Source organism: Hakea prostrata, chromosome 7 (genome assembly GCF_041222555.1).
Source record: "Hakea prostrata isolate BN-2017 chromosome 7, UWA_Hpros_2, whole genome shotgun sequence".
Lineage (NCBI taxonomy): Eukaryota > Viridiplantae > Streptophyta > Magnoliopsida > Proteales > Proteaceae > Hakea > Hakea prostrata.
The window spans coordinates 73,750,753-73,765,540 of record NC_142606.1 but is presented as its reverse complement, the minus strand read 5'-3'; the positions used below and the strand labels follow the sequence as shown (position 1 = coordinate 73,765,540).

Sequence of the window (14,788 nt, the reverse complement as noted above, 5' to 3'; positions counted from 1 at the left end):
TTGTGTATTGCCTAATTTGCCTTCTATCAAGTCCGATCATGGGAGCTTCCCATGTCTCAAACCGGCCAACCAGACTCAGACTTAGAGTCACCAACCGAATTTGTTCATAGAGCCTTTAGACGAAACCCTAGGCCACAGCTTTTGCAGTTCTGCTACTTTCCTTCTTCCTCTACTCGGTTTCTCTCTTCTCCGTCACACACAGACCGTCTCTCCCCTTCTAACCCTCGCCGCCTATCTCCTCCGGCGCTTCTTGAGGAACCAAAAGTCGGGCAACATGTCCGACATGTCGCCGGTGTCGCTAGGCGCCGACACAGCGACACCAGGCGACATGGGCATCCTTGGATGTAAGTGAAACTTTGGTTGAAATCCACAAAAAATTGGGCAAAAATTGAGAGTTCCAGTGAGATATGGCGAGATTTGGGGCGAGATCTCGAGCGAGATATGGTGAGATCTCGAGCGAGATATCCCATTTCGCAGATCTCGACTTTGATCTCATCTCAGTTTATGAAAAAACTGAGATATCTCGCGAGATCTCCCACCATGCGTGTGTTTATTATTGGCCATAGATATTTTGTTACTTTTATTGATTGTCACTCTTGTTCTATGTGGATTTATCTTTTAAAACAAAAAAAAATGAGGTTTTTCGTTGTTTTCTTGATTTTTGTAATATGATTAAAACTTAGTCCAATTCTTGATGGTGAATTTCAGAGATCTCTCTCTGGACTCGGTATAATACACCAGACGAGTTGTGTTGATATGATTGCTCATAATGGGGTAGTCGAAAGAAAGAATTGGCATCTCTTAGAGGTAGCCCTTTCTATCATGATTGCTATGAATGTCCCTGACCAATACTGGAGTGATGCAATACTCCATGCCTCTTACCTTATGAATAGGATGCCCAATAGAATACTTGGTTTTAATTTTCCTAATGAGATTCCCCAGAGAGACTCTTCCTTTGTTATTCTTCCAACAGTTTTTGGTTTTGTGTGTTATGCCAGAATCACAACCCGCTAGATTAAGTTGGCTCCACGTATTCCTGTTGCATATTTTTGGGGTATTTTGCTACTCAGAAGGGGTACAAATGTTATCTTCTTTCTTCCTAAAAAACCATTATGTCAATGTTGTCATTTTTAATGAGTCTTACCCTTACTATACGTCTCTCTAGGGGGAGAGTCTTAGAGGAGAGGTTCTTTCCAACTCTGGACCTTCCTACCACACACCACCACAACACAACTTAGGGGCCCAAGAAGAGTTTAACCAGGGGAGACTTCGGTTACTATACCAGAGGACTCTAATTCTCCCCCTCCATTTTTTGAACCATGTGAAAAACCTGGTCAAGGGGAGAGTACTCCTGTAAGGCACACAATTGATGTCTTTCAAAACAAGATTGACCAGAATAAGGAAGTGTAGACTTATCAGAGGAAGAATTACAATCGGCCAAAGCAAATGAAGAAAGATGACATGTACCACTTTAGTCTCTTGTCCTTGAATCAGATCGTACTATTTCTCCCGAGGAATCTTCTTTTGATCTTCCAATTGCTGTTAGAAAAATGAGTTAAATCTTGTACACAACATCCCATAGCTGAATATGTTTCTCATGACTCTTTGTTTGACTCTTACCATGCTTTATATCCTCTATATCATCTGTTTTTGTTCTTAAAAGTTGGCAGGAAACCTATGCTGATAAAAGATGGAAGGCATCCATGGTAGAGAGAATTCAGGCATGAAGAAAAATGATACTTGGGAGCTGGTTACACTTCCTCTAGGAAAAAAATCCGTGCGCTGTAAATGAGTGTTTGTGGTTAAATAGAATATGGATGGATTGGTCAACAAGTTGAAGGCTAGACTACTTGCAAAGGAGTTTACCCAAACATATGGGATTGATTATCAAGAGACTTTTGCTCCTGTTGCAAAATTGAACACTGTCAAAGTTTTGTTATTTGTGGCTATGAACAAAGACTAGAACCTGCATCAACTAGATGTAAAAGAATGCCTTCTTGCATAAGGGAGTTGGAGGAGGAAGTCTATATGTAGATTCCATATGGTTTTTCTAATGATAACATTGCAAGGAAAATTCGTCAATTGAAGAGGTCAATTTATGGGTTAAAACAATCTCTTAGATGCTGGTTTGAACGCCTCTAGAAGGCAGTGACTTTTATTGGGTACAAGCAAAGCAATGCTGATCATACATTGTTTGTCAAGAATTCATGTGCCAATATCACACTCTTCATTGTTTCTATGAACAATATTGTCATTACAGGGAATAATGGTGAAGAAATACAAAGGTTGAAGGACTTTCTTAGCAAAGTGTTTGAGATTAAAAAGATCTAGGGAAGTTACAGTACTTCCTAGGAATTGAGGTAGCTCAATCAAGGAAGAGTATATACCTATCCCAGAGGAACTATGTTCTAGATTTGTTATCAAAAGTGGGAATGTTGGGGTGTAAAACAGTTGATACCCCTATTGAGGCTGGAGCTAAATTCAAAAAGAAAGAGAGAGAATTAGTGGTCTAAGGAAGATATCAAAGGTTGGTAGGGAAGTTTATTTACCTATCCCACACCAGACTAGATGTTGGTTATGCTATAGGAATAGTAAGCCAATTCTTGCATGATCCATCTTCAACTCATATGAAGGCTGATACCAGAATACTATGGTACTTAAAGGGAACTCTTAGAAAAATGAATACTTTTGTCACCCCTGATAATCTAAGGGTGGAAGCTTACATTGATGCAGACTGGGCTGGGTCTCCTGACAGGAAGTCAATTTTAGGTTACTACTTACTATACCTTTGTTGGAGGTAATCTAGTTACTTGGAGGAGTAGGAAACAAAATGTGGTAGCTATATCCAGTATAAAAGCTGAATATATAGCTATGGCTCATGAATTTTACGAGCTACTGTGGTTGAAAGGTTTGCTAGAAGATATTGGAATTTAAGTTCCAAACCCTATAATGTTGTATTGTGATAACAAGGTGGCCATTAATATTGCTGATAATCTTGTACAACATGGTTGAACTAAACACATTGAAATTGACATATTTTTTGTCATAAGAAAGCTGGAACAAGGGCTGATTTGCATGCCTTTTGTGAAATTTGGAGACCAAGTGGCTGATATTTTCCTATGGGTTTAAATGAATGAAATTTCCTTCCTATTGTAGTCAAGTTGGGCATGACTAACATTTATGCCGCAACTTGAGGGGGAGTGTTGGTTGAGTTCCATTAGGAGTTCAATTCTAGGAGTTTTAGTTTATGTAATTCTCTATTCTTTGTTATCCAAGTTAGGGCGTTTATGTATTAGTGTTCTTTCCGCTTTATTATAAATTTAATGTTTAGGATCACACTGATTAATAGAAGCCATTCTTCCACAGTTGACTTTCTCAACAATATTATATCTCATTATTGCTAACGATCCCCCTCAAGCTGGAGTATACACAAATAAAGTTTCAGCTTGGACAAATAAGTAGCAATCAGACACCAACAAACTCAATTCAGAAGTGCAATCAACTAGCATAAATCTATGTCTTCACAGCAACAAACAAAAATGTCAAACACCCTTCCCAATGAAGGTCTCAAAATACAACATGCAATGGCAATAGAAAAGTCCATCAAATGTAGCTCCTAACAACTACAAAATTCCACCAAATGTAGCACCCTATCAGCTACATAGAAGTCCATAAAATTACAGCTCTATTGCATGCGCAAAAAATCTCATGAAAGTGCGACTCACATGGCTACACAAAAATTCCATAAAGGTATACCTCAGTGGAAATAGTCTCTTGTTGGTTCCTCCATTTGTTGGCTACTATTGATTCAGGGCTCTGGGTGTTGCTGGTTCGTCTAGCTTTAGGACCAAATGATGTAACGGGTTTATTGAGATAATTCTTTAGCGTTTAGCGTTATTCTTGTTAAACCAGCAGTAGGATACCCAAACCTAGTGTGTAAAGGTTGCTAATGAACCTAAATGGAATGGTAAAATCGTTAAATATGGGTGGGATTGGTATGCGTTGTAGACATGGAGAAGAAGATAAATTTTGTGATCCAAATGGGTGAAGTTTTGGGTAAGATTTGGTTTAACAAAACAAATGGGTTGGTATGGCCGTACGGGAGAGGGTTTTAACATACCTTCGTGGGATGATCTTGAGATACCCAAAATCACCCAAGGGTTGAAAGAAACCTTAAAGAAGGTTTAGGGAACTATCTCTAATGGAAGGAAAAGGTTCTTGGAAAGTTTTTGGGCAGTGTTGGTTTCTTTCTCTTTCTCTTTCTTTTCTTTTCTTTTCTCTTTCTTTCTTCTCCTTTCTTCTTTCCTTTCTTTTCTGGTTTTCTGGATCTGCCACAAAACAAATAAGTTTTCCGGATCTTTCTTTTATTTTCTTTTCCTCAAGTATATTGGTAGAGGTCTCCCCCTGGTTTTGGAAACTTTTCTTGGACTCTTAAGTTGTGTTGTGGTGGTGTGTGGGAGTTTATGTGTGGGGTAGGAAAGTCTAGATTGGAAAGAGCACCTCTTCTCTAGGACTCTCCCCATAGAGAGGTGTATAGTAAGGGTAAGACTCGTTAAAAATTACATCCATGGACACAATGGTTTTCTTTGAAGGAGGATGATAACATTTGTACCCCTTCTGAGTGGCGGAATAATCTATAAATATGCAGCGCAAGCTGCGGGGAGCTAGCTTAGTCTAGTGGGTTGTGATTCTGGCATAACACATGCATCCAAAATCCTTTAGGGGAATAACAAAGGAAGAGACTCCCTGAAGAATCTCATTAGGATATTTAAAACCATTATCTTATTGGGCATTCTATTCATAAGATAAGAAGTGGTGTGTATAGCATCACTCTAGTATTGGTTAGGGACTTTTATGGTATTCATAAATTCATAATAAAACGGGCTATCTAGAATAGATGCTAGTTCTTCCTTTCAACTACCCCATTCTGGGCAGCTGTATCGACACAACTTGTCTAGTGTATTATGCCTGAGTTAGAGAGAGATCTTTAAATTCACCATCAATATACTTTGCCATTGTCTTCGCATTTTCACAGGGTCATTGAACTCCGTTTTAATTAAATTTTTAAAACCAAGAAAACATCGAAAAACCTCATTTTTTTTTAAAAATAAAAAAAATCCATGTAGAGTGGCAATCAATAAAAGTAACAAAATATAAAAAGATTTTCTATTATGAAGAGAAGGTAAATAAGTAGAATGAGTTTGCTTCGCAAAAATGCAAGCTTCACAAAAAAGTTTGTCCTTGTTACAAGAACAAACTAAATTAGGAAATATTTTCTTAAAGAATTTCTAGAGAGGGTGACCTAGGCTACGATTCCACTGATGAAGGTCTGACATTACTGAAAGGATTGGATGAGATGATGCAGCCAGAGGAGAAGTAGATCCTCCAATCGGCTCCAGCAAATACAATCAATTTTCTAGTTTACCACATCCAATCTCCTTCTTTGTTACTGGATCCTAGAAGACACTGTAAGATGAAAAAAATGTCACTTTACAATTTAAGTCATGTATAAGACTACTGATAAAGAGCAAGTTAATAGAAAAAGAGGGAATGTGTAATACTTTAGACAAAGAAAATGATGGAGAATACTGAATGATCCCTTTTCTAGCAATGGAAGAATAAGAGCCATCAACAATTCAAAGTTTATTTTTGTAAGACGTTGGAGAATAATGTAAGAAAAAAAGGATAAACCTGTGATATGATTTGTGGCTCCTGTATTAATGATCCAAAGAGCAAAAATCGAAGAAACATGGAAGCCTATAAAAGTTTTACATGAAGGAGCAAGGTAGGAGTTGTTATGGGTAATGGAGGACGCAGTAGTAGAGGCGGTATCGGCAGTAAAAGACTGCATAATGCGTTAGTAGTGGAGGAAGCAGTAGTAGAGGCTGCACCGACAGTAGAAGACTGCAGAATAAGTTAGTAGTGGCGGAAGCAGTAGTAGAGGCTTCACCGATAGTAGAATACTGAAGAATATGTCGTAGAGTAGCTAATTCCTCATGTGAAAAACCAGAGGGTTTCAGGGAAACAGTCTCAGAAAGATTAGCCTTTGGTTTTCCCCTTTGTTGTGCCCTTTTTTGCTTAAAATCAATAGGCTTCCCATGGAGCTTCCAATAATTGGCATTGGTCGAATTTGACAATCTCCTTGGTCGAATAAGATTTGATGCTAACAGACAGTAGGGCTGATTTTTCCACAATAGGAGCACGAAGCATGGCTAATCGGCGGCTTTCCTCACACTGAATAAGGGCAATAGATTGTTCTAGTGTAGGATAGGGAGAATGGCTTAATACTTGTATCCTGATTTGATCTGTTATAGTGTAGGATAGGGAGAACGACTCAATACTTGCACCTTGATTTGATCATACTCCACATTTAAACCAGCTAAGAAGTCTTATACCCAAATCTTATCAACATGCTTCGTATAAGTAGCCACATCATTTGGATTAGTGGGGTGATAATCCACATAATGATCCTACTCTTGTCAAAGAGATGGCAATTCAACATAATGCTAGTCCACCATTAGTTCCTTGTTGGGTAGTCTTATGAAGCTTCTTTTGTAGCTCATAAACCTATGCATTATTCCCCAACTATGCATATGTTTCTGTAGTACTCTTCCAGATCTGGGTTGCAATATCAAGTAATAGGTATCCACGGGCAATATTTGGATTCATGGTATGAAAAGGAACGGCATAATAAGAGAGTCATTTGAGATCCATTTGTCCTGAGAAACACCTGTGGTGGTAGGCATGATAGTGTTGTTTGTAATGTGTCCATCAAGTCTTCTTTCAGCAAAAGTCAAGTATGCAGATCGAAACCAGATCAAATAATTTGTTCCATCAAACCTTATTGAAAGAGAAGGAAGATTGAGATAATATTCAGAGCGAGTGGAAGTAGTAGTACCATCAACCGTTGCCATATTTTAAAAAAACTTTATGTTATACTTCAATCTTCACCCTTGGAACAAAAGAAACGTTGCTGAATTTAATAGTTTGACCACTTTTGTTATTCTTCAGTCTTCACCCATGGAAACAAATGAAACGTTGCTGAATTTAATAGTCTGACCACCCAAATAAATTTAGGGAATTATAGGACTCATAGGATAAAGGACATCATTTCCCCCCCCCCCCCCAAACAATCGATTGGGGTTTGTGTTCCTTGTATTTCCCTAATCAAATTTTGGCTTTGATACCATGTTGAGAAACACGATATTGGTAGAATGGCCTGAATTGACCAGGGTGATCCCAAGCCCTCTATTTATAATTAAGTGGAAAGAGCACTATCACATAAACACCCTTACTTGGGCAACAAAAACTGGAAAATTACATTGGACCAAAACTCTTAACAAAATTGAACTGCTGATAGAACTCAACCAAGATTTTCCCAGTATAACATCCATCTCTAATCTCCCTTTATTCTACCTTGTCCGTGATTTATCACTCATTCATAGAATCATAATATATTGTGGTCAGTTATCACACGCTGCTATCAGTTTGTATCTTCTAAGTGAAGTTCCAATATTCTTTGATGATGCCACTCTCCTTAGTAACTCGAGATTATTTATTGGCTTTGGACTGTCATTGTTTCTTTGTGCTTGGGTTTAAAATGATTCCATGAATCCAGTGGGATTTTTTGTGGTCAAATCTAATTTGGTTACTTCTTATTAGTAGGTTTGATATTGCATTAGCCGATGGAATTGAGTGATAGAGATGATGTGGCAACAAGATGTTTGACACTGAATGGGTGCTATTTTTGTTGCTTATTTATTGTTTACAATGATTAAATATAATATTGATTCGCCCTTGGCCCCAAATTAGGTTCTTTTTCCTTGGAAGACGTAGGGTTGGGTCATAAAGGTCAATCCTTATTGGATGGTTTGCTTTGTAGTTGGCCAACTTAATGGACCTAAAACATGGGTAATTGAGCTCAGTATGAAAATTCCCTATATTTAGTTTTGTAAGTACTTATTAGAGTTGATATATGTTATTTAATTAGTCCTCATTAAGGTTGATCCATTTATTTAAGGTCATTATTGAGGCTGATGCATTTATTTAATTAGTCCTTAATAGAGTTGATAAGTTGTCTTAAGTCTAGTGGGTTTTAAGTTATTATTCTTGTAGGAGATTCTTCATATTTCTATTATGAGTTGTAACCTGGTTAGCCCTATTTATAAGCCTTCAAGGAATAGAGACACCCTTGATCATATAAAATATCTCCGCTCTGCTGCCCATCTCCATACTGTTCTGAGTTATATGGTGTTCTCAGTCCTTGGTAAGGTACCTTTGACTGTTTGATAAGAGTTGCTTTGTGAATTCCAGCAAGGATCTTTAATTGGTTCTGGATTTTAATATACACACATCATTCCAGCTCTTACACAGTTCAAGACATGCTTCCTGCAATCTGGTATTAGCAGCCAGCATACCCCATTCCACCTTTCTTTTCTTTTTTTTTTCTTCCTTTGAATTTTTGGACTTCCTAAAACCCTTACGACCTAGACACCCAGTGTCATCTTATTTAGCCATCCAAACCAACCAAACTTGGAGGATCATATCCCTATACTCTACATTCCCTCCAAGTTTCTGTCCTGTCTGACACCTATAGATCCTTTTTCTACATCTCTGAAATATTTATTCATATTCCTGGGATCCACTGGCAAAATTTTCCTGTTAGTGTGGATTGTAAATGGTTGATTTTGACAAGATCTTGGAAGAACTGGTCCACATTCAATTGAGGCTACGTCAAGTTTTGCATACGTTGCGAGCATTTTCATGTGTATAAAAGCTTATCTAGCGTCTCTCTGGCACATCTCTTCTGGTATGGTTTAAACAGATACTGACACTTTGGCTATGCGGTTGTCTTCTCTTTCTGCAACGCTTTTAGCTGCATGATTTATTTCTGGTTTGCATTTTGCTTTTGTTTTTGATATCCTTGCATCAAGAAATTATTTTCTTCCCTTGAATCCTTTTTTTGCCTTTTTTTTTTCTTCTTTCCTTTTGCTTTTAAATAAATGTGTTAGGGTAGGGGGGAAAAGTAAGATGGGAAAAGTCAAATAGAAATTGAATTGATCTGCACTAGTTTATAGTTTAACCTTGTCATTGACAAACTTGGGCTCTATATGGGAGATTCTTTTTTTTTTTTTTCTTTTTTTCTGGGGAACATTATTTGAGTTGCATATCTTATGCGTTGTAAACCCCTTTAATAGTGTATATTCACCACCATCCCAAAAGGAAGGTTAACAAAAATAGAAATAGAGGGAATTGTAACTGATCAATAATATATCCTGATAAAGGGTAAGAGTACCATTTACATGTATGAATTGCCAGAAGACTACTTTTGGATCTTGATGTTCCTTCCTAGAGTGAGTCTCCAAAATGATTACTCTGAGACAACTTTTTGCTTTTGGCTTCAATTCTTTGTTTGCAGTCCTCGCCTATGTCTTGCTGGATTAAGTTTCCAAAAAATATTACCTTTGGAACATCTCTTTATTATGCATTCAATTTTGGATTTGCAGTTCTCACCCACATCTGAGCATATATTATTGGCATATGGTAGACGACATAGCTCACTTCTGAGAAGCATTGTTATTGATGGAGAAACAACCATGCCTATCTATACAATTTTGGAGGTAAAAGTTCATGCTGTCCCTTGGTCTCAGCATCATATTCTTGTAGGAATTTTCTGGTAGACTTTTTCCTTTTATGTATTAGTATTAGAAAAGTCAAGAAGTAACTCTATTTTTCCAATATGATGCCAATGCTTTTCCTGAAGATTTGTGTTTTGTTATGTGATGCTCTGGAGCAGCTATTTACAGCATGCCAAGTTCTTCAGACTTGGTTGGTTATCGTAAAGGATTGAAATTGAATGAACTTGGAGGGTATAGATCTGACAATATTTCACAGGATTTAGTCCTGCAATGTAGGCCTCCTGGTATGGGGGTTTGTTTTTGTTGTTTCATGAAAGAAAATGGTAGATGAGGTGGAACGGTCAACTCATTAGGAGCAATCAATCTCATATATGTGAGATGAAAATAAGAAAGGACTACTTTCCTCATCTTGTGATGCAGCCTTAGATTGAAAAGGTTCAACTGGGTTCAACTTTCCAGGATCTCACTCTGAAAGTAAGGGTTTAGGGTTTGAAGATTTTTGGGTAGTAGATTGGGATATATAAGAACGTAGTTAATGGAGGTTGGGTGGTTTTAGAGAGATTGAGAGTAAAGGGGGGTATGGATGGATCGACAGGTTCTTGAGATATGAGTTGAAAAGTTACTGAGATGGGTGGAAACTTGGAGAGAAGTTAAGTAATGATATATGGGGATGATCCTTCAAGGCTGGAGTGGTTCTGACAGTCAGACTGGGGTAGATCTGAATTTGATTTTTTCTTCTTCTGTGGAGTGCGAAAATAATAAAGAAATTTAGGGTTGGGGAATTTAGAAGGTTAGAAGAATTGGGGATGGGGATGATTCCACTTATACTTTTAGAAGAGAACAATAGGTTGAAGTGCTGTGCTGATAAGAAGATTTGATCTTGTTAGAAATTCAAGTAACAAGGAGAAGAAATTACCCAAGGGAGAGAGATAGGAAGAGGAGGAGGAAGAGATGGGAGGCCTCTCGGGCAGCAGTAAATGGATGTCAATATTTAACTCATCAGTTCATCGCTTACTAACCAATTACATCTACATTTATAGATGCATTGGTCAACATAGTTTCAAACTCAAACTTAGTACTAAGTACTTAGAATCTAACTCCAAAATAGACTCCTATACTAAAAGGAAAGGCCTGACCCAATCATTAACCTAAACTTGAGTAGGAATTTGAAATAGTAAAGGACATAAATTTAAAGCCAGCCACTTTACTATACTAAGAAAAGAATTCCGTTTTCCTAGATTGCTCCCATATTTTTGGCCCTTCAAATTGGCCAATTGCAAAATGAACCCATGGAATCAAACACCATATACTTATATGATCCATTCCTAAAGCTGATGAAAGCATGAAATCTCCTCCTGGCCGAAACCCAAATTTGGATCCCATGGCCCAACCCAAGTGGCGGAACTAGGGGCTGAGTTAATTTTTATTCCAGTAAGTTTTTTATTTTATTTTTATGAATCCATATCTGATTTTATTTCCTTGTTTGAGTCAGTTAAGTGAGTCCTATTTAGAGTTGGAATGCCACTAGGAATCTACTTTGAATTAAGATTCCTTTTGGATAATTAGGTATTTTTATGCAAGTGAGTTTCTTTTATTTATGTGTTTGTTATTTAACTTGTTGTAAGGGGTCCTAGTCTATAAAGGATTCCCCAGTGGAGTCGGTCTTTATTTCCTAGTTAGCGTTTTAAGTCTTTCCCTCCACTTGTAAGGCTATAGATAGCCTGCCCCCCTCATTATAAAGGCATGTTGAATTGAACCCATATCTAAATTTGGGAGAATTGGATCATGGTCTTCTTAGGAGGGCCCGGCTTGGTTTGAGATCATCTTCTTCAAAGCTTCTTCAAGTTCTTCCAGCTTCAATTCAACAACCAGCAGCATCTTCGTAAGTACAGCATCCCTACCCCCTTCCCCCTCCTCCTTTCACACTCGATACCCACCCTCACCTTTTCCCTTCCTTACCCAATCACCCCCTTCCCTCTCTCAACCCTGCCGCAGACACTAGGCCCCTCCCATGCTGCCCCCACCACCCCTCCCTCGCACGGTGGCAGACCCTGGGCAGCACCCCCACCCTCCCCTTGACCCTGCATCATCCCTCCCCCTTCTTTTTCCCATTTGGCCCCTTCCCTTTCCCCCTTCTTTATTGCGGTTGATCTGAAACCAGAAAAAGAAAAGAAAAGAAAGAAGATAGAAAGAAGGAAAGTAAGAAAGTGGAGAGAAAAGACAAAGATTAAGAAAGGGTGCCCAAATTTTTTTCAGGATACCTAGAAACCCTCCCATGCTTAACTGCAGGCTTCCTTGATCTCCGTAGGATAAGTCTAGGTATCGCTAAACACACCCCATACTTCCTTGTTACAACCCATAATGATTTTAGGGCCTGTTTGGTTACATGAATCTGAAGATTTCAAATATCTAGAGATTTCAAATCTATGGAGTCATAATTCATAAGATTAACTGTTTGGTTAACCTGAATTTGTGAAAATTTCATTATGAAAAACTGTTTTGGTTGATTTATTTTTGTGAATGCACAAATGTTTAGTGCTTTTATAGTAGGGTTGAGAAGGATAAATCTCTAGATTTCATGAATCCGGGGATTTTCACAACCAAACGGGTATAAAACCAAACAGGCCTTAGGGATCCCAAAACCAGCCCATAAGAATTTGTTAAAACCCTATCTATCCCCAGACTAACCCAACCAAATTTGCCCTTCTCTAACTACCTCAAACCATGCCCATATAGACCCAAATTCATCTGGTCCCTTTTCCTACCAATCTCAGTGCATCCCATACCTCTCAACAAAACATCAAACCTATCCCGCATTTCTCTGTTAACCAAATTCTACAACCCCTTTGTTAAATCCCATCCTTACCCAAAACCTAAATTTAACAATTTTATCTGTTCCTTTCCTAAATTTGTTTATTGTTTGGCTGGTCTGAGAAGGATTGATTCTGGGCTGTCCCTAATTCTAGTTAAACAATCACAAAACCCTAACCTTGGAATCGTGGACATCAAAAGCCCAATTTGGTGATGTTCTGCGTCATCCTGTTGTTTATGTTCTTGTTGCTATGGAGCTTTCAGGGCTATGGCATGCTTCTAGACTTGAACTCTGTTCACCATTATTTAAATAATTCTTGAGAAACCAGAATCACTCTGTTTTTGAAGTTGACTTTATTCAAGTATAGCTTAGACTTCAAGTAATGTTAGTTTTTACTGTAATTAGTATTTTGATGTATAACTCCGAAACCTTTTGGAATTGGAGGCTGGGATTGATTCATTTTCTTGGTGTTGATCATCCTCTTGAGCTGATTTTCCCTTGGTTTTCCTTTTTGTGGGAGAGAGAGTAATTGGAACCTCTCTAAGACAAGTAACCACAATAACGGAGAACCAATTTAGTTTTATGTCGGGAAGATCTATAATAGAAGCTAGTTACCTTCTTAGGAGCCTTATGGAAAGGTATAGAGAGTATAGGAAATATCTTCATATGGTCTTTATTGACCTAGAAAAAACATATGAGTGTTGATTTGGCAAGTGCTTGAGGAAAAAAAAATGTCAAGTAAATATGTAGACATACTTAAGGATATGTATGCTAGTTCGGTGGCAAGTGTGAGAATGGTGGGAGGATGAGGTGGGGAATTCCCAATTACAGGCAGATTACATCAAGGATCAGCTTTAGCCCCTATTTATTTACACCTATAATGAATGAATTAACCAAAGACATTCAAGATGAGGTTCCTTGGCGTATGCTTTTTGCTGCTGATATCGTGTTGATAAATGAGACACAGGTAGACATAAATACCAAGTTCGAGTTATGGAGAGCAACTTTAGAACCAAAAGGCTGTAAACTAAGTAGAATGAGAACTGGATATCTAGTTTATAACTTTGGTCTTGATCGGGCGGATGTTGAGGTGGTGAAACTTGATGAGAAGGTGATGTAAATCCTGTTTTAGGGTTAGGGTTTTGGGGGATTTCTCCTAAAACTAAGGGCTGCCCATATTCTTTTAGCCAAGAGAATGATTATTCTAGGGTTTGTAGGGTGGTTCTAGGCACTTAAAGCTTGCTGTAACATGAAGTCCAGATCTGAATTTTAACACAAAGGGTTTGAAAAACAGGGTTTTAGGGTTTAGGATAGGTTAGGTTTAGGGCTGGAACTAATGAAAAGTATTCTGTTTTAACAGAGGTGTAAGAGCAGAATTTTCTCATATTAGGGTTTGTATGTTTTAATGCTTTTAGGCTTGAGTATGCGATGATTCAGGGCTTCAGTTAGGCTAGAACTAACTCTGATTTGTTGTTGTATAATTTCAGGATTAATCCTTTAAGCTATGGTTCAAACAAGGTTTTTAGTTGGCTTAAGACTATTGGCTAGGGTTGGGGCTTGGTCTGATTATGAAGGGTCACTAGTGTTAGGGGGATGACATTGCTGAAATTAGGATGAAGGGTCACAGGGTTTTCTTTCATATTATGCTTGTTTGTCAGGAGGTTCCTTCACCAATCAGAGCACGTCTGATCTATGGGTTGTTCAGGAGCCAAATGGAGCGGAGTTCTTCACCCTCTATTCAAAATTAATTTCCAACACATGGAGAAGGAAGAAAAGAATAACCAGAAATTTAGCCTACTACTTTGTGGAAGTTTTTTTTATGAGACATGGATACTGTTCTATGTTGGTGCTTCTAAGGACTCTATGCAATGGCTGCTATTATTGCTATATTTTCATCTATTCCAGCTATCATTAATCATTTCTTAGGTACATTGTTGTAATGATGTGTTATTTTGTGGATGACTGAAATGTTCTGTTTTATCTAACTTTCTTTTTTAAAAATTAAACACAATCTAATTCCTTATGATATTTATTTATGAATTCTCAATTGTTCTGTGAGAAGTTGTGTGTTGATTTGTAATATCAAGCATTTGGAATTGCTTGACATTACTTGATCTCTACTATAAGTTCTTTATTGTGTTCAGAAATGTATGTGTTAAAATGCAGTATGTTGGTATTTATATATTTCCAGAGTTTGTTTGTTTTCAGGTTTACAGAGTTTCAGATATGGAGCTTGTCAGAGTGCTTCCTAGTGCAGAAGACGAGGTCAATGTAGCGTGTTTTCATCCTTTGGTTGGAGGAGGACTTGTTTATGGAACTAAGGTGAACAACCCAAAAG

The 14,788-nt window shown here is 37.9% G+C and overlaps 1 protein-coding gene across 5 annotated transcripts in view; it reads left to right on the top strand.

The window, feature by feature from the left end:
- The window catches only part of LOC149012049 (uncharacterized), a 90,879-nt gene that overhangs the window by 58,809 nt on the left and 17,282 nt on the right, over window positions 1-14,788 (top strand). For all 5 annotated transcript variants that reach the window (XM_089163959.1, XM_089163958.1, XM_089163955.1 and 2 more), the window contains 2 exons: window positions 9,507-9,620; window positions 14,659-14,772. In XM_089163959.1, coding sequence (XP_089020085.1) covers window positions 9,507-9,620; window positions 14,659-14,772 — 228 coding nt within the window. The remainder of the gene's footprint in view (window positions 1-9,506; window positions 9,621-14,658; window positions 14,773-14,788) is intronic.